Genomic DNA, 24,016 nt, shown 5'->3' on the forward strand with positions numbered 1-24,016 from the left:
AGTCATGTCAGACGACATTTTTTTTTTTAAACAACTTCAATCATTCATATCTTTCACCACACTGAGACACAAACTCAGCCGTCACAGAGAGGAATCACGGTCACACCCAACTGTGACTTCAAATCTAAAATCTATCCCTCTGTAAAGCCGAAATGACTGAAACTGATACACTGGGAAACAAGCGCTTACGCCGCCCTTCACCCTTAAGTTTTTGACCACCTGCTGTCCCAAACTGCAGAACCCCTCCCAAAGCAAATACAGCATAGAGAAATACAGGAAGCATGCTAATTTACACCTACTTAACTCCGTGTGTCATGAAATTAGATTAATGTGACCTAATGAACTGCAGAGAGCCTCAGGATCACCTGCTGCTCGCGTGCAGTGTGTACGTGCTTATTTTGTGTGTGTGTGTGTGTAAGTGTGTGTGCGTCTGTGTGTATGACAGTGACTCTGTGTATGTATGTTTGCTCCTTCCACTCTCTGACTTCGGTGTTGGAGAGAGATGGAGAATAGTAGTGATAAGAGATGAGACAGTGACACAATGGATGCTCAGACAGAGCTAGAGGACGTCTGGGCAGCAGATACGTTTGAAAAGAAACACAAAGCAAAAGCCATCCAGGAGAGCTGGAAGAGAGAGATATGCAGGAAAGAGACAGAAGATGTGTGTATGTGTGTGATGCTACAGTTGTATCGTGCGCTCTGTTTGGAGGACTCTGTGTCTGCAGCTGTTTGATATCGGTGTGTTCCACCAACAAGGAGAGCTATCTCGACTGTTTTCTTGCTAAAGCTGAAAGTGTCCACGCTGTCAATTTCAGACAGAGTGCACTAAAGAAGAGCTTTGCATTTCACTAATTCATTACCTTTCCCCAGTTATCCATTTCTGAGTTGAGAAATCTGTGGATATTCAGGAATTTGGGGCTCGGATGTTCAAGATCAGCTGAAAACCAAATAGTGTTTCTCGATCAGATCTACAGGTGTCCCAAAAGTTTGTGTTAAATCACAGCTGAAAACCACTATTCCACAATTGTCATAATCAATTAATCATGTAAGTCATTTATCAATCCAAAATGTCAAACATTTGGTGGACAAGACTTGCTGCTTTACTTTTTATCAGAGAAACTGCTTGATCAATACTAAAAAATAACTCAGTTTCAGCCCAACTTTTCCTTTAGAAGGACAAGTGGAGTGATGCATGAATGCATTTAGATCATTTTTGGGTCCGTTTGATTATAATCATATTTTACTTTCAGAATAAAATCCATGCTTAAGTGCTTATAGCTCTAGTGTTGTGCAACAGGACAGCAGCAGAGTCCAAGGAAGAAATATTTTCCATACTTGATAGAACAGCCATGAGGGTAAAAGCCCATGAGACATGAAGTAAAAACAAAAGAAAAAAAGAATGGAAAGTGAGATACTCAATACCAGATGAGATGAAGAAATGGAAGAGAAGGCAGTCAGACTGGAGAGAGACAGAAAAAAGGGAGTGAAAGAAGAAAAGCCCTCACTGCCATATGGTACAGAGTATTGGGCTTAATGAGGCATGAGGCCAACCCCTCCACAGAGGCATCGGCCAGTCGGATCGCACATGAATGAACACTCTGATAGGTTTAAAACACAGCATATGCCAACACCTTGTGATATGGAACCAAACTAATGCTTTTGAGAAAAAAAACACCAAAGAGCTGAAAAATGTTCAAAATGAAAGCTCTCTGATAAGAGCGGAACATTTTGAAGCTGATGCAGTGAAACTATTCTGGCGGAGAGAGTGTTATTGTTAAAATCAGGCTCTGAACTGGTGCCTCCATCAAAGAAATAAAGACTCATAGGTTATACTCTTGGTAGTTTTGTGCTGGAGGTAACGGCATGTGTGTTTTATTTATTTAGATCCAAGAGTTCTGTTCCAACATTCATATCAACCATTGGGCGCAGCAAATACAGCTTGAGAGGCTCCTCAATCATAAACACAACAGAAGAAGAGCAACGGATCTGTTTGCAGCTCAGCCTATGGATGTACTTTGTAGGGACAACTGAATAACACACTCAAAGATGGCGCCTACTACCTCAAATTGCCTGCCAGCTATATGAGCAAATCAAGTTTTCTAGATTACGGGTTTGCTTCTGCATGGACATTAGCTGGAGTTGAAATGGGCTGGAGCTCACCAGAGCTGAGATACACCTCCTGACGTCAACATCTCACCCTGCTGGAGCTCAGCTTCATCTATCTCAGTATTGCAGCATTTCCGATTTGCATACAACTGTCTCATACTGAATAAGCAAACATATAAAATTGTTCCTTTTAATTGACTTTACTAAACAGCTGTAACATCACACTGATGCAGGATCAATACTGCCTCTAAATTGAGAAAGGTGCTGTGTGCAATTTACGCAGATGACGGAGAGTTAATTCGAGACACTTTAGTTTTAGCCGATATATATAAAAAAAAAAATTTAAAAAAAATCAGGAGATCACCAAACTTATTATGATTGGTCCAACGGGGCACATGAATGTGTAGAATCACATTTCATGGTCTATCCTATAGTTGTTGAGACATTTGAAGTAACAAATGTCAATCTCACAGTGGCTCTAAATAAAAACCCAGGGGCTCTCCGAAATCAGAAGGACTGATCCTCCAGAGAAGTTTCATGACGATTCATCCGGTATGAATATATTTCAGTCTATAGCTTCTAAAGTTCTAAATAAAGCCCACCTCATTATGTATAAACTTTATGAGCACAAGCACAAAACCAAAGGGGATTTTCTTCATGGCATCTGAGCTTCCAGTAGCAAACAGGTGATGAATTTGGAGTGGGCGCTGATGGATGTTATGAGAATAGTTCGCATAGCAAACACACCATCCTGATCCCTTGTCACACACATCCTGTCAACATCTCCAGCAGCTGAGACGTGTAATTTGGTGAGAGAGAGCAGAAGAAAGACAGAAATACTGTCCCAGAGAGAGAGAGTAAGCATGTCAGAACAGGAGCCAGCTGTTAACAGCATGAAACGATTCGCCGAATTTTTCAATCTCGCTGGTGTCTGTCGGTGTGTGAACCCAACCATTTGTTATCGCTTATCACCTGTTGGATGCAACTAAGGCTTGTGGTGACAGCCATCGCTTTAACCTACAGCCTTTCTTCACTCACCCATTGATCCGGGCAAATTAAACACACTGACAGATTAATTAAAACACCCAAGACAAAGTTTCAACAGCGCCGGACCGTATTAAAGCACAGCTGCCACTGTACGAGAGGACGCAAGAAAAAAGACATCAGGCGGACAATAAATTTTATATTCCTGCCACTTTTTCAAGCTTAATAAAAGCTAAAGTGTGTGTTGTGAGTCTGGGCTGGAGAGGAGTGTGTGAGCTCCAAGTGGAAGCTGTGGTTTGTTCTGGCTGTGGTTTCCATGGGGGCCAGATTCAGCACGACACCAGCAGGAGACTGGTTCGATGTTACAGGAAGCTTAAGTTGAATACCTTCCTGCTTTCAGTGTGTAACCATATGTCTCCTGCTCTGTTGCTATTGGTTTAACAAATGCGATTAGTCTCAGTGTGCATGCATGTGTATGTTTTGAATATGATTAGTATTTCCTTATAGAGGCCGTATAGACTTCAGCCTTGGGGTCTTGACTTTGGACTTCACACCAAAAGGGGCTCTGACAGCTCTGATTGCTCTGACAGACAGACATGCTGTGTTTGTCTAAGCACTTTTGCGAGGTTCAGGAGGACATAACTCCACCTGTCAAAAGAAACCTGTCTCCTTCCTGTATGTTTTTACTCTATTTCAGTCACCTTCACACCATGCCCACATGCTCTTGTGTGACTTTCCCATACTGTCAGCAAGGCTTCCGCAGTAAGTAAGTCTGTCAGTCAAGAGAAAGATATGGCCACATGCAACTGGTGGGAGTGAAATGAAATCACCTCCATCATGTCAATATTTCCCCATGACCAGCAGTTTGGTGCATGACAAAGTTATGCAATCTGTACGGAGGGTTATGGTCCCCAAACCTGGGGCTCTAATCTGATAAGCACATCAATGCTCCCCAGAGGTTAAACCATTTCTATTTTGGATGCACCTGTCTTGAACCAGGTCAGAATATTTTTATATCACATTTTATCCTTATAGTCCTTATATCCTTGTAGCTGGTGATAGCAAAATCATCTGTCTCACTCTGGGGCATAAAGACATGCATCTTTTATGGGCGGCTTGCATATCTTCCAGGTTGTACTCATTTCAACTTATTTACCTCCCTTTATTTCTTTCCGATTCTGAATATTACTCTCTTTTAAAGCCCTCAAATTTTACATTCTACCAACAGACATTGCAGTACTGTTGTACTGTTAAACTACAGCTGCAACAAGCCTTTCCACATCTCTTTGTACATCTCCCAGATGAGCACATCTGCGTGTCTGTCGAGATGATTGAGTGTTGTTAAACAGGCTTGACCAGGAAACCACATGCTGAACATCACAAGAGAGATGCATCACCTGCTGAAAGTGAGGTATTGGCTTTAACAGTATACACAAGTAGACAAACACAGATGTATGACAGACAGGCATGCACAGGCACATATACGCACGCATGAAAACCCGGACGTCCACAACTATCTACACTTTTATGTCTACTTTAATTTCATTTGGACTGATTTTGATTTATTCTTTAATCAATGTTTCAGCTAGCTTTGCATCTGCTGGTGCTGCATTTCAACCTTGATCACAGGGTGCGTGTCACTGCTCGTGAGATTAGCAGTGACTTCCCAGCAGTCAGGTTATGCTGGAAGTCAGCATGTCATTGGATTTGACAGACTCTGCAAGGCACAACCCACACAGGAGGAAAAAAATGCTTAGACTATGAAAAACACTGACTATGATCAAGAAAAGGAGCAAGAGATCTGACAGTAATTAGATCAATTCAATAGTAGTAGCAGTCACTCTGATAGGACACACATGGATCACATGATTTCAGTAACCTTCACATGCAAATTAAAGTGTTTAAAACAATGTTCAGGCACCACTCTGAATATGCTTGTAACTTTCCAGCCATAATCCTCAACATTCTCATGACCTTTACCTTCTCATGTTATAAACCTGATTCCGATGGATATGCACGCCATACACACACAGACATACACACAAACACGCACACACACACACACGCCCTATAACCTCTCATGCCTGGGAAATACTTTAAGGAAGCAGGGGAAGAGGAAAGCAGGGAAACCAAGAAATAAATAACTCCTTTGTGTCGTGGCTACATAAACAGTACAGCACATTACAGATTACTACAGTGGCCAAACTGATAAGACGCTTCCTACACATTACATGTACTGTATATGTGTGTCTACGTGGAAGTGAAAAGTGAGAGACAGCAAAAGAGAGTTACATAGAATGGGACAGAGCAAATAGGGAAGAAAAACTGACATAAAATAGGTGAAAAAGAAAAAAGAAATGACAGAAAGGAAACCTGGAACTTAGGGAAGATTGGTTTGAGCGAAACTGCGTATATGTCCCTCATACATTTCTTCTGATAACACATTTCCTTGTTTAGATATTAAATATTGGCTGATTTCCCTCAGTTTTACACAAGTGTCCAAAATCCTAGCCAGCCAGTCCAGTATAATAATTCCAAAATCCAAATAGTGATTGCTATCTATTGTAAATATTAGTACAATTCTGAGAACATTCCGCCTTTGTCTCGACTCTGTCAGGAACGTGACAAAAATCTCACAACCGGATCATTCAGTGGCAAATAACATCACACTAAAATATAAACTAAGTCCAACTGGACCAGTTGACCCATTTCTTCAATTCACAGAGTAAGATTGGTCCACAATCTCTTCAGTAGGTTGGCAGTCAAAGGGAGAATACAGAACAAATCTGGAACAAGATCCACTGCTATGATGTCAGGTCTAACACATTTGCGTGCGTGTGTGTCTTATCTGAGTGGCCATGTATTCCAACAGCCAGGAAGAAAAAAGTTTACACCAACTACCATTAAACTGAAGATCACAAATCTTGTGGGGAGACTCGTGCCTGCAGAATCTTGGCTCGGTCGAAGCGAGCCTCGAGGAACGTGCCGGAATGAGCAAATCAAACCTTATTCACTCAGTCTGGCATACTGGAAAACCACCCGTGATGTCTGGCATGGGATTATGCCTGCACCTAGTGCCAGAATAACTGCCGGCAAGGATTAGAAAAACGAGTGAACAGTTGATTACTGTTGCAACAACTGGAATGGAGGTCCAGAGGGTTCATTTAGTTGGTTGAGAGATATAATAATAATTCAACAGAGCAGGCTAACTGGCAGAAAATTACAGGTTTCAGACAGACAAGACAGGCCTCCCTCTTTTCTTTTCTCAATTCTTCCACAGGTCAATTCCTCGCTCTTTCTCCATTTGATTTCATTTGCATCTCATATCATTACTCCGAATTACTTTCCCGTACTTCCCTCGTCTCATGTTGTCCCTAAGGAGCAGGCCCATATGCCAGTTTCCACAGACTACCAACCAGCTATGATTTCCAAATATATGTTAAGTGAACCTGCAAGAATGTGAAATACAACTATTTATCTACTTCCAGAATGGTTTGGGGGTCCAAAACTTTTTTATTGGAACTGAACTGCACTTTTTAGCTCTATGGCAGGAGGCTTTGTTAAAACACAGTGAGAAAGAGAAATGCTTCTTTTACTTCACTCTCCTCCACTTCACGTCAGAGGGGTAAAACCAACCTGTAAAAACAGTTGTTCTAAGCTGTGTGTGATGCCAAGTTAAGACCGTTGCTGGAAGACGAACAGCCAGCTATCCTTTCTCATTTCTCAGGAGAGGTCCTCCTTATATATAAGACCTGCTGGAATCTAGATAAAATAAGACAGCCGAGCTGCAGCGAGATAGTGCGCCGATACCGAGGGCTCACCCTACGCTGCTGGCTTGGTTACCATGGCAACCCTCCGAGGTGAGAGAGAGGACATCCCAGAACGGAGTAAATCTCCTCGCAGTAGCTTCAGGAATTCAGGTGAAGTCTCCCTCCCTGCCTTTCTCTCTCAGTTTCTTTTTTTTTTTTCTCAGCTTTAGAAATCTTTCCTCTCTAAATGAAGACACTGGATGGCTGCACTTTCCCACTCACAGCCCAGACTTTATGAATCATATCACAATGCGTCAGTTCTTCCAACTTCACCATCCTTTTCTGAAGTAGAATGAATGAGACAGATTTTCACATTAGACGTGACTTTGATTTCTAGACTGCTTTACACTGATGTATACATCAGGCTTTTGCCAAGGGAGTAATCAAAGAGGGCTTAAGGGGAGAGTGTGAGTAAAAAGAAAGAGTGAATAAAAAGATGAGAGGACAGGGGGGACAGTGAATACTTGGTTTTGGCTGCATAAGTAGGACAATAGTATTGTGGCCAACATGCAGCAAAAGACTTAGCACTATGAAAGATAAAAAGAGCAGTTCCCTTACAAATTTAAGACTAATAGAGTGAAAACAGAGAAAGATAAAAAAAAAAAATAAGACTGAAAGAGGACCGGAAAGCCTGAGAGAAAGCTTTCAATGTTGGGGTTTCTCTTACCTCTAAGAAGCAGGTCCCAGCTGGGGTGTTCTCTTTAATGGAGGCATTGTAGAAGTTGCTGGAGAACACAGGGGTGTTGTCATTTACATCCTGCAGCACAATGTCCACCTTCGCCGTGGATGACAGAGGTGGACGGCCACTATCTGTCGCGACCACAGTCACACTAGGAGCTGGCTCTGATTCAAAGTCCAGAGCAGTCGCAGTGGTAATGATACCTGTAACTGGGTCAATCAAAAACCAATCAGAGTGGGAGCTTTTGCCCTTTAGTAGGCTATATCGCACGTCCCCATTGGGGCCCTGGTCTTTGTCCCTGGCAGTGACCTGAAGAACGAAGGATCCAGGATACACAACCTCAGGTATGGTTTGTCTGTATGCCTGCTGGTCAAACAGAGGCGGGTTGTCATTGACATCAGTCACCTGGATGGTGAAAGAGGACTCTGCCCTGAGGGGAGGTGTGCCAGAGTCTGTGGCCATCACCCTGAGTTCATATGAATCCCGCTCCTCTCTGTCCAAGACCTCGTCAACATATATCAGGTAAATGATGCTGTCCTTGGTTGTCAGAGCAAACTTCCCATCACCCCCCTCAAGGGATACATTAACGTTGGCATACTCTCCATAATCGGGGTCAGTGACAGATATCCGAGCTACGTACTGGCCCGGCTGGGCTCCTTCTGAGATTTTTGGAGAGCCATCCTCACTGAGGAAGATGATGGTCATGGTGGGCTGGTTGTCATTGTAGTCACGGACATGAATGGTCACAAAGGCGTTGGTCACCTGGGAAAAAAATAATGGTGCAAGATTCATGTCAGACCTGGTGCTCTAGTCAATTTGTGCCACATTAGAGAACAACTTAATATTTTAATAAATAGGCATAATGCCATTACCTCAGGGTGACTGGCATTATCCCTGGCCTGGACCACGAGTTCATGGACCCTCTTCAGCTCATAGTCCAGGGGTCTATTCAGGGTGATGACCCCTGACTTTACATCAATGACAAAGTAACGGTCAGGGTCACTCTGACGGCGGTTGATTTCATAAAGCACCAGACCATTATCACCTTCATCCTCATCTGTCGCAAACACCTGCAAAGACAAGTCAAATACCGACTGGTAAATCTGGAGGCAAGAGGTAATGTTTTAGTAACAAGTTGATGCCCAAATACAGACAAGACTAACCTGCAAGATACTACTTCCTTGTGGGAGACTTTCAGAGATAATAGCGTGGTATCTGCTCTGATTAAAAACCGGGGCATGATCGTTGATGTCAGTCACTGTGACGTCCAGGGTCATGGAGCCCATCCTTCTAGGTGAGCCCCCATCAAAGGCCTCCAGGACCAGGGTGTATAATGAGCGTTTCTCTCTGTCCAGCAGTCCATTGACCACCAGGTCTAGATACAGCACCTTGTTAGCACCTCTCTTAGTCTCAAGTTTGAATATCTGGCCTACATTGCCCTCTCGAATAGCATAGCCTTGGGTGGTCAGCTGGTCCTTGTCTGCATCAGTCGCGGGCTCCAGGGAAAACCTTGTCCCCACCGCGGTGTGCTCAGGGATCTTGAGAGTAACTTTCTTTTTGGGGAACACGGGTGCGTGGTCATTGATGTCGTTGACAGTGATTGACACCTCAATAGTGATACCTGTCATTGTCACGGCGATGAAGCTGTAGTGGTCCCTCTGCTCGCGATCCAGACGGCGTGCGGTAGTAATGATGCCCGTGGTCTCCTCGATGTTGAGGTCGCTGCCAACACCTGTGCCCTCATGGTCAGAGATGAAGTAAAGACTAGCAGTTTCACCAGGCGGTAATCCGGCGCTGATGTCGCCAACAATGGTCCCTGCAGGTTGCTCTTCATCCAGCTGGAGTTCCAGTGCTCCGAGAACAGTTGTTGACTGAATCAGGACAAGGATGATGCAAAAATAAAAGAGCGGTTTCCGTGGCCAGAGACTTGAACACACACAGGATCCGTTGATCCAAGCCCTCCGTCTTGACCCTTTACTTGTTATCGGCATGGCTGGGTTCTGCTACACCTAAAAGAACAACAACAAAAGAGAAGAAGAAAAACATCAGCCGGAGAAAAGACGACCAAGTAGTACAGATATATTTTATGACATGTGAATTGAGCAATTGAACAGCCTTTTCGTTCTCTGTTTGAAAACATCTTAAAAATTCACTTAGTGCACTTTGCACAAAATGAAAACAAAATGTAATTTTTTTTCCAAAATGGAGTATGTATCTAAAAATCCTTGCATGACAACGTGCTAACACTTTTACAGTTCAGAACTTATATAAAAGATAATGTCTGATGAACTTCAGCTTTTTCCTCATAAAATGGATATATATAACATTCTGGAAAGAACTATTCAACTGCATGAGGAAGCTTTGAAGGAGCATGAAAATGGAAGTCTGTCCAGGATCCACATGAGCTTAAACCACACTGAGGACAGAATCATAAACTATATTCATCTCTAGGATAACATTTTATATTCACAGGGTGAGAAAATCTTAAAGTGTCCAGAACATCACACTGAAACCCCAAGGGAAAATGCATTAAAGACACTGAAACAGGCATTAAGATCCTTTGTGCGATTTTTTTTTTTTTTTTTTTTTTTTATATCCACCGCCGATCACAATGGCAAATTCTTACACACACACACACGCTTGCACAAACACATGGAATGCATGGGAAAGTAAGTCTATAGCAGCTTCAGCAGGGCCTTTATGGGGAAAGTCAGTCATTTAAGACTGTAAGCTTAGCCTTTATGTTCCCAAACTCTAAATCATATCCATAAAGATAATATCCTCCTCATGTTAATGATAAATCAGTCTTATCAGTCATATACTGGATATAATCATGAACAGATATATATATATATATTATGCAGCTGATATATATATATATATTTTTTTTTAATATATAATCTAATATATATGTAACTGTCCACAAATCCCTGCAGAAGAATCAAACATTTCTTGCTCAGATTTGTTTATGGTTTTCCTGGTGTGCCTGGATATGTGTCATTGTACGACACATTGACGGCAAGAAACTTAATCACAAGAGTTTTAAAGGCTATCTAAAACTCACATGACACTGTGAGTTAACCTGCAGCAAAAGCCACCATCTGGTACTTCCAGCAAGTTAAAACAAACACCAATAATTATTTGCAAATGGCAACTGACCCAGGTTTGACACGCATGCTTTCGCACACAACCATAAAATTCTGGAAATACTCTCATAACCGTTTTGGCAAGTTTAACCGAGCAAGTTTAACTGAACTCTCACGAGATAGATGCATATTGTACCCCTTGATGAGGTCTGCAAATATTTAGATTACTTTCAAAATGAGAGCAATTGTTTATGCATGTCCCTCGCTTATTTATAAGGGAAGATTTATTGAGCATATAACTCTTCAAAACATCCTGCAATGAGGAGAGCCATCCAGGCCAGACATAGCTCACTCATTTTGCTTTGAAACCCAGAGGGATGCTGCTTTAACAATCTTCTGCATTGATCTGAACATTAATACCTAAACTCTTTGGAATGTGAATGACTCCCGCCTCTGCTAGCTAGCGCTTCGTAGAGATTATTAAAAAAACTATAAATGTGTGACACAGGCAGAAGGCCAGTAGCAGGCTGGAGGTGAGTTGTCAGTGGCGGGTGTTGGCCCTTGTTGGCCAGCCATATTCACCCAGACAATCACTCCCACAGTGCATGTATAATCTGGACAGTTAAGTTTAGGAATGTCCTCCACCTCTAGAGGAAAAGCCAGCCTGCTGCCGGCTGCTGTATTTGCACATACGGTAACTGAGGCCTTCATACAAAAAGACCATAGACTGACCTTCATGCAGGCCAGTGGAAAGACTGACTCTTATCCCAAATATCATAAAAGGATGACAACCAGCTTCTTTCTAAAAGTTAATTAGTGTGAGGCTATTCACTGTATCAATCATCAAAATGGTGCCACGTAGATATGATGAAATACTCACTATTTTTACCATTTCTTTTCAATTTTAAACAAATTTCTTGATATACGAGACAACTTACTATCCACAAACAGTGATTATATTGAGCATATACTACTGCTGTTAATTTCAGATTCACAATCTCCTCAAAGACTCTTCTGAGTATACATAATACACACAGAAAATGAAAAAAATAAGATTTTATATCTAATGAATCCTCCTGCTATCATTCACCCCACCAGTCTTCACTGACCCTGACCTCCTGCAGTAGTTTATGAGGCCTCTGTAGAGGAAAGATTAATAAAGGCTATTGCTCCACTGAGACAGAGAGAGGGACACTGATACTGGCCCCTCTGATGCGGTCACTGACCTCTACATCTGGTCCAGACGGCTGCTCTGGACAGTTGCTGCACGCCTACACAAAGAGGGAGAGCAGAGCTAAAGACTGAGCGCATGTCTGCATGCACACCCTTCTTTTGTTGCGAGTAGTTGTCAGTGTTTGTGTCTGTTGGACTGTTTGTCTTGAGCAAGACTGGGAAGAACAGAGAGAAAAAAGAGGAGTTGAAAGAAGAGTTCAGAGACCGACACAATTAAGGGGTGTGATGATGAAAAGCCTTTCAACTGCTGAGAGGGAAAATTCAAGTCAGAGCTTTAGCCTTTTGAGACCCGTTCTGATGAAATTAACCCACAGTATCATAATGGAGCCATTGAGAACACCATGGTGAACAAAAGAAAAAAATAAATAGATTTAGGACACAATAGAAAAAGTTACATTTTGAGGAGTGATTGCAGTTTGCTTTGGCTTGACAGACTTATTGTCTTTAGGGATCGCTGAGCTGTATAAGCAAAACTAAAAGTCAGAAAGGATGTATTCCAAAGTGCGTGTGAGCACGCAAGTGCGTCTTTTTTACGTACTCTCTCCCTCATTGCTTGAGCTGAGTGTCAGTGAAAGGTTATATTGATGAACAGATCGCATGGCTACAATCTGTCACTGTCAATGAGCAGTCGGCCCATGACATCATCTCCCCTTTGACGTGTGCTGTAATACACTTGTGTTTACCCTAGAAATCACAAGCTGATGAGGAATGGAGAGAGCAAGGGCTAAAATATAGCTCATGCTGAAAGGATACTGGCATTAACAGATGGTCAGTGGAGTAAAAGATAACCACCTGATTCACTCCCTCTAGTGGCACTCTTTATAACTTTCTGCTAATGTGAATATTAATCTATGTGGGTTTTTAATTTAATCTAAAACACAAAAACATTTACATAAAAAGTTTCAACCTGTCTGTGTGAGTACATGGATGTTCGTGACACGTGTGTGTGTAAAACAGTGACATCATCTCTGTGCGACCACATTGACAGACAGGGCAGACCCAAAGGGCTCCATGCAGTCTCAGCCACATTATATCTGGCATTGCACCCCCATAATCTGCCTTTGCTGTGTGCAAGCCTCAAAGCCTCAAATGCATGGCCCTCCACTCTTTAAGTGCTGTTAACCAAATAATAGAAAACCATAGTGTTTTCTATGTGACCATTTAAAGCAAAACAGTGTGTGTCCAAGGATGTGTTTATGTTATCGAATCTCAGTTGTGAGAAATAGCTTTTCTTCATGCAGTGCCATCTCATCTAGCCATCATATGTTCACTCCTTCTCCTTCCTTCTGTCCATCCCCTCTAATGGATTTAGCAGACCTGGTTGGGCACGCCATAGCTACCGGCAGCCAAGCTAAACAGGGACCCAAAGTCACGAAGTTCCAAGTAAAAAACGGCCACTCTATTCTACCTCTATCTCTGTCATGTTTCTGGTGCTTTGATGGAACGGCACAAGGTTGCATTAAGCTAGCTCCTCACCGGTTGAGAGGTCTGGCATTGCCTGTAGATATTTGGCAGGCACTCATTCAGTCCCGCAACTGCTTCTGTGTCACCCAAAACAAACACTGGCCGGACCGTGTGATTGACAGTGAAGTCAGACAGGGGACAGGATAAAGGGAAAAGTTTCTAATGTTAAAAGTTTACATCAAAATATGACATGAGCCCCATCTCCCAAAATCTTATTTGTTGGGATTTCTTGCAGCAGCTCCCTCACACTCCATGCCATGCATGCATGTGTTAAGATACTGAATTGAGATAGTTTTAGTGTCATTTAAAAGTGTAAAAAAAAAAAAAAAAAATCGGTTTCTCAGAAAGTGTACAATCAAATGGCTGAGAATGAAAGGTTAGGTTAGGTTGTGGCAGTCTGCAGTGGTAATGAAGCTTTGTGAGAAGAGGGAGGGGGTTGTAGAGGAAGGAGGAATGCTTTGCATCTCAGTTTTCATGTTGTTTGGGTTGTGTGTGTGTTCAGGTGAACGACAACTATGACCTGTCTCCCCTTGAGTTGGCTTTCCCTGGATATCTGGATATAGACGTCCCATTTCTAACCCCAGCTGTCGCCAGCTGTGTTTTGAGTCCCAATCTATGCATATATAAGCGTTTCTTTTTCTCCATTTAAGAGTCTACACAAAAGGTGGATATCAGTCTCAATTTATTTCCACAACTGGCCCAAATGAAACAGAATTAATCTCATAAATCCAATGATTCTAAATTATTACAGCACCAGCCACTCAGACAGCCAGACGGCCAATGTCTGGACAGTTACACACATACTGAAATATACATGCATGTGCTGCACCAAAGCACAATCAATATTAATACTGCTACTCCTAGAGAGAGTTCATGAATGTGTCATACACCTGCTTTTCACCCAAGGGAAGCAGGGAGCCATAAAAGCTCTCACAACCTGTGAAACACAACCTATCTGGTTTGAGGAGACTAGTGGAGTCTAAGTAGGTTTGAATTAATTATGATGAATAGAGAACCAGTTCCTTGGCCGTTCTTCCTTGAAGCTGAAGTGGTTGATATGACATTAGTGACAACTCATCCATCCACGAATACTTATTGTAAAGGAGAAAGTGAAAGGTACGTTGCTAAAACTGATCTGAAGTTTGTCTCTTTCACTTAATCTAACACCACGTTTGACTTCATAATTTGTATCATCAAATTTCTCTCTTACATTTTCTTGGTACAAAATTCTTATTGTCTAATTCAGAATGATAACAGTAATTATGAATTCTGTTACCAAGGAACCATTAGATACACGTTTCATGTTAACCTCAACTCTGGGAAAGCTTTTGTTTTTAATTTTGTCCATGTAATATTGCTCTAGAGCTTGACTTTATTGCTTACTTCCTTTATAAATGTCCATGTCAGTGACATCAGTGCGGCTGTAGAGGGTGGGGATGGGGGACTAGTCAGTTCACAGTGAGAGTGATCCTCTGTGCCAGGAGCCTACTGAGACTCAAAGTCTTAACTCCTCTCTGTATTTTCATATTGCAGTTTTTGTTGTGTTGTTCAAAGTAGGAGATGTGAGACGAATTCTGTGATTGAAGAAATGAGTAGAGAATGCATTTGAAAAGTTTTTGTTGCAATCCAAAGGTATTTGGAAAGTGAGATATTTGTTCATGGTTTGGCTCCACTCTCTCATTTGGATGTGAAATCATGCGATGAAAATGAGGTTAAAGTGCTGACTCGCTGTTAAATTTTGTTTTATTCTCAGCCATTAAGAGATCAGCCATGGTTGTACAGTACGTGTCCTCATTTTGGGGTCAGTGCTACTTATTCAAAAAAATTATTTATGGCATGTTGCATCACGATCTTATATGAAAGAAAACCCCTAACAAGTTGTAAGTGCTCTTGGTCACTTTTTTAATTAGTCTGTATACAGAGTTACGGACTATATTTGACTAATTAATTTGTTAGTGTAACACAGTTACAATTCATGACTGTCTGAAGTTAATAAATCAGTCTCAATTCACAATGCTGCTGCTACATGGGCATGTTACTCTTGAATTGCTGCATCTCTCCTCTGAAATTCTTATTTGATTCCATGGGGATATTAGCTGAGTGAAAAACAACTGCAGAAGACTCTGAAACTCTGTAGCAGCAGCAGCAGCATGACAATTCAAAGCTGCTGTGATGAGTCAGATTTGTTTATTGGCTGTCAAGCTGGAATACAGACACACACAGCTACAAACTGCACCAGGTCCCCTGCGACAAAACGTCCTAGATTTTACTGCCCAGCAGACCAGATGGAGAAAGAGAATGATACAGAGATGCAAGGAGGAGAGGGAGAATTGGAACTAGAGATGCACAAGGAAAGTCTGATTCTAAATAAGATTTCGTAAAAAAAATAAAAATAAAAAAAAAATACTGGTGACAGAAACAGAAACAAGAAGTTAAACTTAGTCTATGTGCATGAATGCATCATGTGCACACACATAAATAATGTACCCTCTGGGCCATCAGTGAACCCATGGAGAAAGTGAAAACACAGGCGGGGGTGATTCAGTAACCTCTTAACCTTCAAGGCCATACTGCCAAGTGAATGTGCAGAGAGTTTTGCTGCTCTGATGAATATGAGTGTGTTTGTGTGTTGGGGTAAGACCATCTGCTTTTAAAAGGAAAATTGATTCAAAGAAAGTGAAGGTAAGAAAGAGTGAGATTATTTTTTTTTTTTAAGATAAAAGTATAGAAGACAAGCAGAATAAAAAAAACAAATCTAAACAAAAGAAAGAGAATCACATGGCGGGATGTCCATGAAGGTGAAGCAGCAGCTGCCATCTACCATCACTCAACGCCCCTCCCCATCAGAGCATGTTTAATATCCCACAAGGGCAAGCTGTCAAGCTGAACTGCATCCATGACTCTGTCAAACGTTATTACATCACCGGTGAAAACTGAGATAAATACCCTTATAGTGAATAGAGAAAACGGGTTCTCCATTCATTATTTGCATTTTGAGTTCTAACTGTGAAGAGGACAATAGTTCTGTTTTCTCCAGTAAAAACCGGACCGGAAGCAATCAGGAAATAATCTTTGTTTTGAATGTGGAAGACATTCAAAAGAACACACAACTACTTAATGACTCCATTTGGTTCCATATTGTTCTAAAACACGCTGTATAGTAAGGTTAGTATTTTGGTATTTGTTATTAGACAGTGTGAGTGTGTGCTGATGTGTGTTGGATATAAAGTTGTATGCCAAATATTATGATGCGTGAGAATCCTTATATATATTGGATGTTAATATAATGGAAATTATCACCAATCACTCTCCAGTTGATTATACGTCAGTTAAAATTGAACTTGCAATTTGAGCCAAATCACTGATCCCAACATACACTTGTAAGAACGATGCTTTGACTCACTTTCATTCCCCTGAGGTTTGTCCTATAATCTTAAATGCCTAAACCCAACCTTAACCCAGTCATAATTTTAAATCTAAAACTTAAATGAACGTGTAACCTGGAGAGGGTTGAATTTTTTTATTCCCATATGAGAAGCGAGTCCCCAGATGTGGCGGTACAAACAGAGTTTTGTGCCCATGTGTGATGAATACATTAAAACATGTAGACACAGTATTATATCTGAAGAATGACAGCATTAGTTAATTAACTAATAGAGGAAAAGTTAAAAGTCAAAACACACAGCTGATAGCCAAAACAGGGTCAGGACAAGTGAAACCACAGATCCATCTTGTAACTTAAACACAGCACAGGCAATCACACACTTTAATTCCTTTCTGCACTCCATCCAATGAAATAATCAGCGAGATGGCCGAACGGCAAACAGAATTGTATCGGGTCATATATTTGTTTCAGAAAACACATAAATGTTAATCAAAGTGATAAAATGTGTTGTTGAAGAGCTCGCCAGCTAACAGATAAATTTTTTAGGGTGAGAAAAGGTCAGTATCTTCTGATGAGTAATCCTATGGGCTACATTTCTCTGGGAGAGTCTGGGACTTTGACTCTTCTTTGGCCGACAGATCTAGGAAACTATCAAAACCTGCAATTACTCATCTCCAGCTCAGAATATGGGACAGTGACTTGGCTTATTAGTTATGAAATTCTCTGTCAACTCTCTGGTTGGTGGTGCGCCGACAGCTGCTCTCGAAGAAAATGCCTTTGTATCATGTTACTCCATTATATTTCTTGTGGTAAGTCGGGGAGTTAAGGCTGTCTGTCTTTGTATTAATTTGTTGTACGCTTTTGAACAGACGTCTGCACACATCAGTTAATAATAACAAAATGACAAAAAGATAGATACGTGATGGATGGGTCTGCGGCTTTAAATGGAAAATGTATGTCTGAACTTATCAGTAGTCCTTCTTTGTAGGACATAAATATCAGCAACAAACAACACAAAATAACACTTTCGATTCTCCTAAAGGTCAATGCTTTCATGCTCTAAGTTACAGAGAAATCAAAAACTTTTTTCAAGCCAACTCTTTTCTTCCACACCACTCACACGCATCCAGTCTCTGAATCCCTTAACTTGCATGACACGTTGCTTTACCTGAGCCCCGATGCCCTACACATCTCTCCACTCGCTGCAAGTGTTTGAAGTTACCAAAAGCTCAGATCATCTCACTTACTTCATTAAAAACATATGAGAAGCTGCACAGACAGGCTCTCTTCCCCTCTCTGCTCGGCTCGCTCGCCTCAGAGCTCAGACACCTCTCATCCATCAAGCACCCAGATGGGCAGCCATTACCACATTTCATTCTTACTTCGGCGCACATTTATCTCTTCGTGTGACCAATGAAATTAATACATCACTTCAATCGGACATATGTGAGCGTAAACGGCAGACATTTCTCGACTGTTCAATAAAAAGGTCCGAGCAGAAGTCTCTGCTGGTTTCTGGAGGAACAGACTCTGACACAGTGCTTATAGACAACTAATCAGTTAATGGATTAGTGGATAGACAGGAAATTATTCAGTTAAGACATGTGCAAGCAAAAATGTCAATCAATTTGCTGTTATATTGTACTTGGAGCAAGTTTGAGTTCTGGAGTGTTGGTCTGAAATTTTGGTCAGAGAAGCTTTTTCCACTGGTTTTTGGCAATCTACAGACCAAATGGTTATTCTGTTAGTCAAGAAAAATAACTGAGAGATTAACCACTGATGGAAACAGTCATTAGTTGCAACCCTAATGAGATATCTCCATCATTGAAGGCGTACATGCGTACATGCACAGAAACAGACATACTTGTTGCATCCAGCTACTGCAAATAAAAAGAAACACAGGCTTCCAATGACCTAGCCACACGTTGGCACTCAGAGGCCAGTGTCACAGGTCCAACCCACGACGTAGAAGCACAGGATGGGGAAACTCGAGACAACAGCAGCCTTGAGAGGACTTCCATCTGCAGCTTCACCCAGGAATATAAACACCCATTTCCAGCAGTCATTATCCTACATCCTAATCATGGGCCAGCTGAAGGTCTGTGGCTACACCGATCTGTTTGGATTAGTTTGCTGTCACATTTTAAGGATGACACTGTAGCAAGTTGAGGCATATGGAAGGGCGGTGGAACTGATCCAAAAGTAGTGGGTGTGTTGCCTTGTAGACTGCACCTACGGTCCTGTGAAGATGTAATTTTTAAAAATTTGTCCAGTGTCTGTAATTCTTTCCATTAAGCTGATCATTGCACCAAAAGGATCCCTACTGCCCAGACAAAGACCATGAATGATGATGACGGCAGTTACATCAGAACTGGGCCTCAGAACAAACAAAAATGGAATTGCACCGTCGCAGAGCTCCAGCTAGTCAATCACTCTGCGTCCGACAGGAGAGCCCAGTCATTTCCTTTGATTGGTTCAGTCAGTCATACTGTAATATCTTCTCCAGAGCCACAGATAAATGGGTTTTCATACCATACATAGGAAGGTCAGATCTGTATTTCCCAAGGGGAAAGTCTACAGTGCACTTTCAGAAAATAAGTTTCAGTCTGAGGTAATAGATGAGGTATGACTTTTGGTTAATTAACTATCAAGGTTTGATTAAATTTTCCATAAATAAACAGACTCCCGTGACCACACACTTCTTGTACCCCATGACTCAAATGTTACCTTTGAAAGTTATAACAGCAAGAATAAACAAAATAAACAAAAAAAAGAAGCCATGTCAGCTCTTCAGATCATTTTAAAGGCTGTCAAGACAGAATAAGATTATGAAATTACAACTTTATGCTTTTATCTTAATTTCAATTTTGATACATATTGAATAATTGCACTTAATGCGCTGATGTACTTAAAGCTGAAACCAACAAGTCACAATAGCATTTTAATCCCAGAGTGATTTTCTCTGGTTGTAAGCACTTACACAGAACAAGATTTTACAACAGGTTTAATTAAATTTCATGATTATAATCATACCAATATGGCAGACTCTGTGATTGTAGCTGCCATGGCAACCAGGAGGCCCCCAGGGGTAAAGCTAAAGAAATGTGGAGCAATCAGCAAAGGGGACTCCTTATCAATGGGAATCTTATTTTCAAATTATACTAGTTAAGCTATTAATAAGTGTCTGGCCTTCCTGTGGATGGATGACGCAAACGAGAAGTGACTTCCCAAGAAACTGGAGCTTCTCCCTCACACAGTGCAGCAGCTTAACACTGGTTACAGTACACATGCTGCATATTGAATTAAAATGGCATTAAATTCCCTCAATATTGAGTCTTGGGTTTCTGTTATGTCTAAGATGGTGGTCCGAGAGGTAAATAAAAACACCAACACAGACCTCAGGCATCAGGAGCATGCAGGAAGTGAAAGATGGAGGGTAAATATTTCCACTAGCTACTTGTGGAGCCAAGGAAGAGGGAACTTTTTCTTTTGTTTATGTTTATGTTTGTATATTGTTGGCCATCATCTGCTACCCATTCAGGACTGTGGTGAGTCTGTCTGCGGTATATTTCTATACATGAGAGGACTTATTGTTGTTTTATGTCTCTTCATTTTTAAGGTGGAGATTTAGTATTTGAAGGCTTGTGGTTTGTGCTGAGGAAGGGTCACTGCTAGTAATGTAATTAAATAAGGTAATGTTAGGCTTGTGTGTTTGTGTTTGTGCGGGAGTGGGACGAAGAAAGAGGGAGAGGGAGTCTGTGACTCACTTTCCGATATTTGTACTCAGATGCTGATTTCCCATGTTTTAAAAAACAAAACCCAGGAAAAAACATTTCTGGGACATAGTTAGACAGATTTTTGTCTGAGCTGCAACATTTGGATGAGAAGAGGCTTTCTGTTTTTCCCCTTTCTCTCTCTTTTTTCCCTCGTTGGCAGCCCGCTGTGATTTGAGATGATGAGCTGAAACAGATATTACACAAAAGCCTTCACTTGTTACAGTTTTCCCTGCAATATTTTGCATGCAGTGTCTTTGTATTCCTAATTAACAATTCTTACTTTGTATGAAAGGGGTTATCAGATAAAATCATGCACATAATGAAACCTGGCTAAACGAGACATATTTTCCTTCTTATGTGGATTTTGTGGGAGCCACAAAGAGGACAATGGTGTGTACAGCACTAGTAGGATTTCAGTGTCCATGTGGGTGGCAAATGCACAATTTGATTACAGTGTGTATCTCCAAGAGTTTAAAGTAAACTCTCAAGATTGCTTGAGATTTGCAAAAGAGTAAAGCCTCAACTTGGACATTCCCTAAATTAAAACCATTGGAATAAGCAAAATATATCCTTAAGGACTGTGGATGTTGGTATTATATTTGATCTCGAAACAAGGCAAAGTTGATGACAGTTTAAAACAAACAATGTTTGCCTGTACGTCAGCAGGATTCAGATGTAAGATTTCAAGATTCAAGTACGTTGCTGCCAACACGCACCTCAAATAATCTGATATAAAACAAAGGGAGAGAGGGGGAGTGTGTACTACTCAGTAACTGTAATATTAAGTCATTTAGCAGATGCTGTTGTCTAAAAAGCGTGTGCGTGCGTGTGTGCATGCGTGTGTTTTGAGGATGACCCTGGTGAGAATTAAGCCCCTGAACCTGTCAGAGTTTTTTATCATGTTGGCACATGAAGTGCAAGGTAAACGTCGACTGTTTATGTTGTTGATAAGCTTTACAAAAAGACTTGACACAAAACCGAAGGACCAGACCTCTCAGCCTTGACAAGCTTGTTACGGACAGCATTAAAAAACACAGGTTGTAGTAATGTTTACTATCACAGCCCTTCTTGGCAAAGGCTAAATGAAGATGAATACATCTTTTGCAAGGAGGTCAGGGGTCAAGGAGGTCACCTGAGCTTTCCCACTCTAAAATCGCCCACTCCATATCATATTAAAATGTAAACTTTGCTCCAAAATATTCCACTTTTCATTACCCTATTTTTCTAAAACTATTCATCATGAGTGCATGAATTCAAATAAAACTCTCTCGAAATTTCCTAATTTCCAGAATTGTGAGAATATTGTAGGTTTGTTTATAATCCTGCTCCTATAAAGCAGGACCTGTTTTTCTAAGCAGCTGATGTGACTAATTATAAGTTGTTTGTATAAAAATAAGCTCTACTCCACAACAACTAGGTATCCATATGGTTCTTGTTAGAAAATGTCTTGCTGCACGCCTCATCACTCTGCAACAAACCAAACTCTTACTGGTTTTATGCAGAGCAGAGGCTGAGGCCAGTCAAGCTGTAGCACACGGGGCCATGTAAGTGGATAGTGTAATAATGCAAAGATCGGTATCCTTCCTTACAGCAGAAAACCAGGAGCTGTGGATGCCAGTGGACACCAGATATGACAAGAATAACCATCATGGTTAGGTGCTTGAATATGCTCCTGGGTTCCGAGTTTTAGCTTTTGGCCATATAAACATATACAGACAGAAGTGGCTGCTATAAATACACTTTCTGTTAGAAAAAAAAAAACTATAACTGTGTCGAAATCTATTTGCTGGACACCAAAACTACCTGAAATCCTCAAGTTCCTGTATGTTTAAAGTATTATAGTCTCTGTTGGCTGCCGAGAAAGCCCCTCTGCGATCTTCGGTTCTGCTTTCATAATCATATAGAAGAGAGGAGAACCACACAGACATCAGCGAAGTGCCTTTCTCAAAGGCACCCAACAGTACTTCAAACTCTCTCCACTAGTGGCACCTTGCAGTCAGCCCTGCATTAATTGCCACATCAGTCGGTCTCTCTGGGAAATACTTCAACAAATGCTGGCCCACTTTGTGCAGTTCATGGTGTTTCCCATTAAGCGGTTCTGTCTTCCCTCCAAAACAAAAAAGTGTTACTCTAAGCTGCCAACCCTGTGGAAGAAACCACTGACTTACTGTTATTAAATAGTTCCAGAAGGCATAATAAGCATATGTGGCATAGCCTACCAGACAGACCTCTTTTTTTTCTTTTTTTTTTATGTTTAGCATTTATTTTAAACGGGGAACCTCTCTTTTCTGTTTCCATCCTAGCTGCTTGGCTGGCTCGGCTGTGAATGGTGATCAATAATCAAAATGAGGCTTTACTGCATCACTGATCTTGTGCCACTTTTGTAGTTCCCCTTGTATAGTCACCCACATCACAGCAGCCTGACCAGATCCGACCAGCTCATGCATTGCAAGGTGCAGATGCAGGGTGCACCCCCTCTGTACGGAGGACCAGATGCCTCCACCCCACAACAGCTCATTCCCCTACCTTTATCCCTTCCTGATCAAATGTATTAGTGATCGTGAACACACAGTGTAGATGAGAATAAAAAAAAAAGGTGTCACTTACATTCATCGGACCCACTCTGCTGCTCTGGACTTGTGCTCTGGATATCCCCTCCAAATCCTGATTAGTATGCAAACGGGTTTCCAATCGCCCCCCCCAAACGACAGACAATCCGCCAGGACAAAATGTTGAATGGAACCGTGCTGGCCAGCTGGACTGAGCCTTTTTTCTTTTTACATAATATCCACAAAAATGACAGTTGTGCCAATCCCACAGATTTTATGTTCCGGTTGACCGGCAGGTTGGGTTACTCCAGCAGCGAAGGGTCTTTTTCCGTCGCCGTGTCAGGTGAGCGCGCTTGGATCAACTGGAAAGCTGGATCTTCGCTGTCTGCAGCAGAGAGAAGCCGCCTGTGGTGCTCCGTCTCCCGCTTATCTTAAATGTTCCTCTCCTCTCTTCCCTCTCTCAGCATCCAGTCACTCAGACACAGCGTGTGTGTGTGTGTGTGCGGAGACAAGAGCCACTTCAGGGCACCGTGCACCTCACCAAGTGAAAGCCGACTCCTCCGCCACAAGGCCCAGCCCCCTCCTCTTCTCCATGCACCCTCCTCCGCCACTTCCTCCCTCCTACATCGACTTGGATTGCTAATTTATTCGGGTAGCTTGCTACACAAAAGGGGGGACAGAGGAGAGGCAGGCTGTGGAATACAGCAGGGAGAAAGCGTAGAGGAATTGGAGAGCAGACTTTGGTGCCCCCCAGCTCCGTTCAGTGGAAGTAGTCTTTGAAACAAAGGAGCCCACCATGCACCATCAAAGGTGGAAACATTAGGCAAGTCACTAAGCATTTAGGGAATCTTACATTTCAGTCAATCTCGTGAATTTATTTATGAAGAATATTTAAAAAAAATGGAATTATATGTTTTGGATGTGTGGTGTCCCTAATTATTTTTT

The 24,016-nt window shown here is 41.7% G+C and overlaps 1 protein-coding gene across 1 annotated transcript in view; it reads right to left on the bottom strand.

Moving 5' to 3' along the window:
- dchs1b (dachsous cadherin-related 1b) overlaps positions 1 to 23,592 on the bottom strand; it is an 81,775-nt gene extending 58,183 nt beyond the window's left edge. Inside the window, exons 1-4 of the mRNA XM_069720810.1 lie at positions 23,130 to 23,592; positions 8,742 to 9,587; positions 8,451 to 8,648; positions 7,567 to 8,340 (exon numbers count right to left, since the gene is read on the bottom strand). Coding sequence (XP_069576911.1) covers positions 7,567 to 8,340; positions 8,451 to 8,648; positions 8,742 to 9,569 — 1,800 coding nt within the window. The 5' untranslated portion in view covers positions 9,570 to 9,587; positions 23,130 to 23,592. The remainder of the gene's footprint in view (positions 1 to 7,566; positions 8,341 to 8,450; positions 8,649 to 8,741; positions 9,588 to 23,129) is intronic.
- Between the last annotated feature and the right edge of the window lie 424 nt (positions 23,593 to 24,016).

The sequence above is a fragment of the Brachyistius frenatus genome, unplaced genomic scaffold, assembly GCF_029030835.1.
Source record: "Brachyistius frenatus isolate BFR_SWC_R1_liver_20210118 unplaced genomic scaffold, ASM2903083v1 Contig_5, whole genome shotgun sequence".
NCBI classification, from domain to species: Eukaryota; Metazoa; Chordata; class Actinopteri; family Embiotocidae; genus Brachyistius; species Brachyistius frenatus.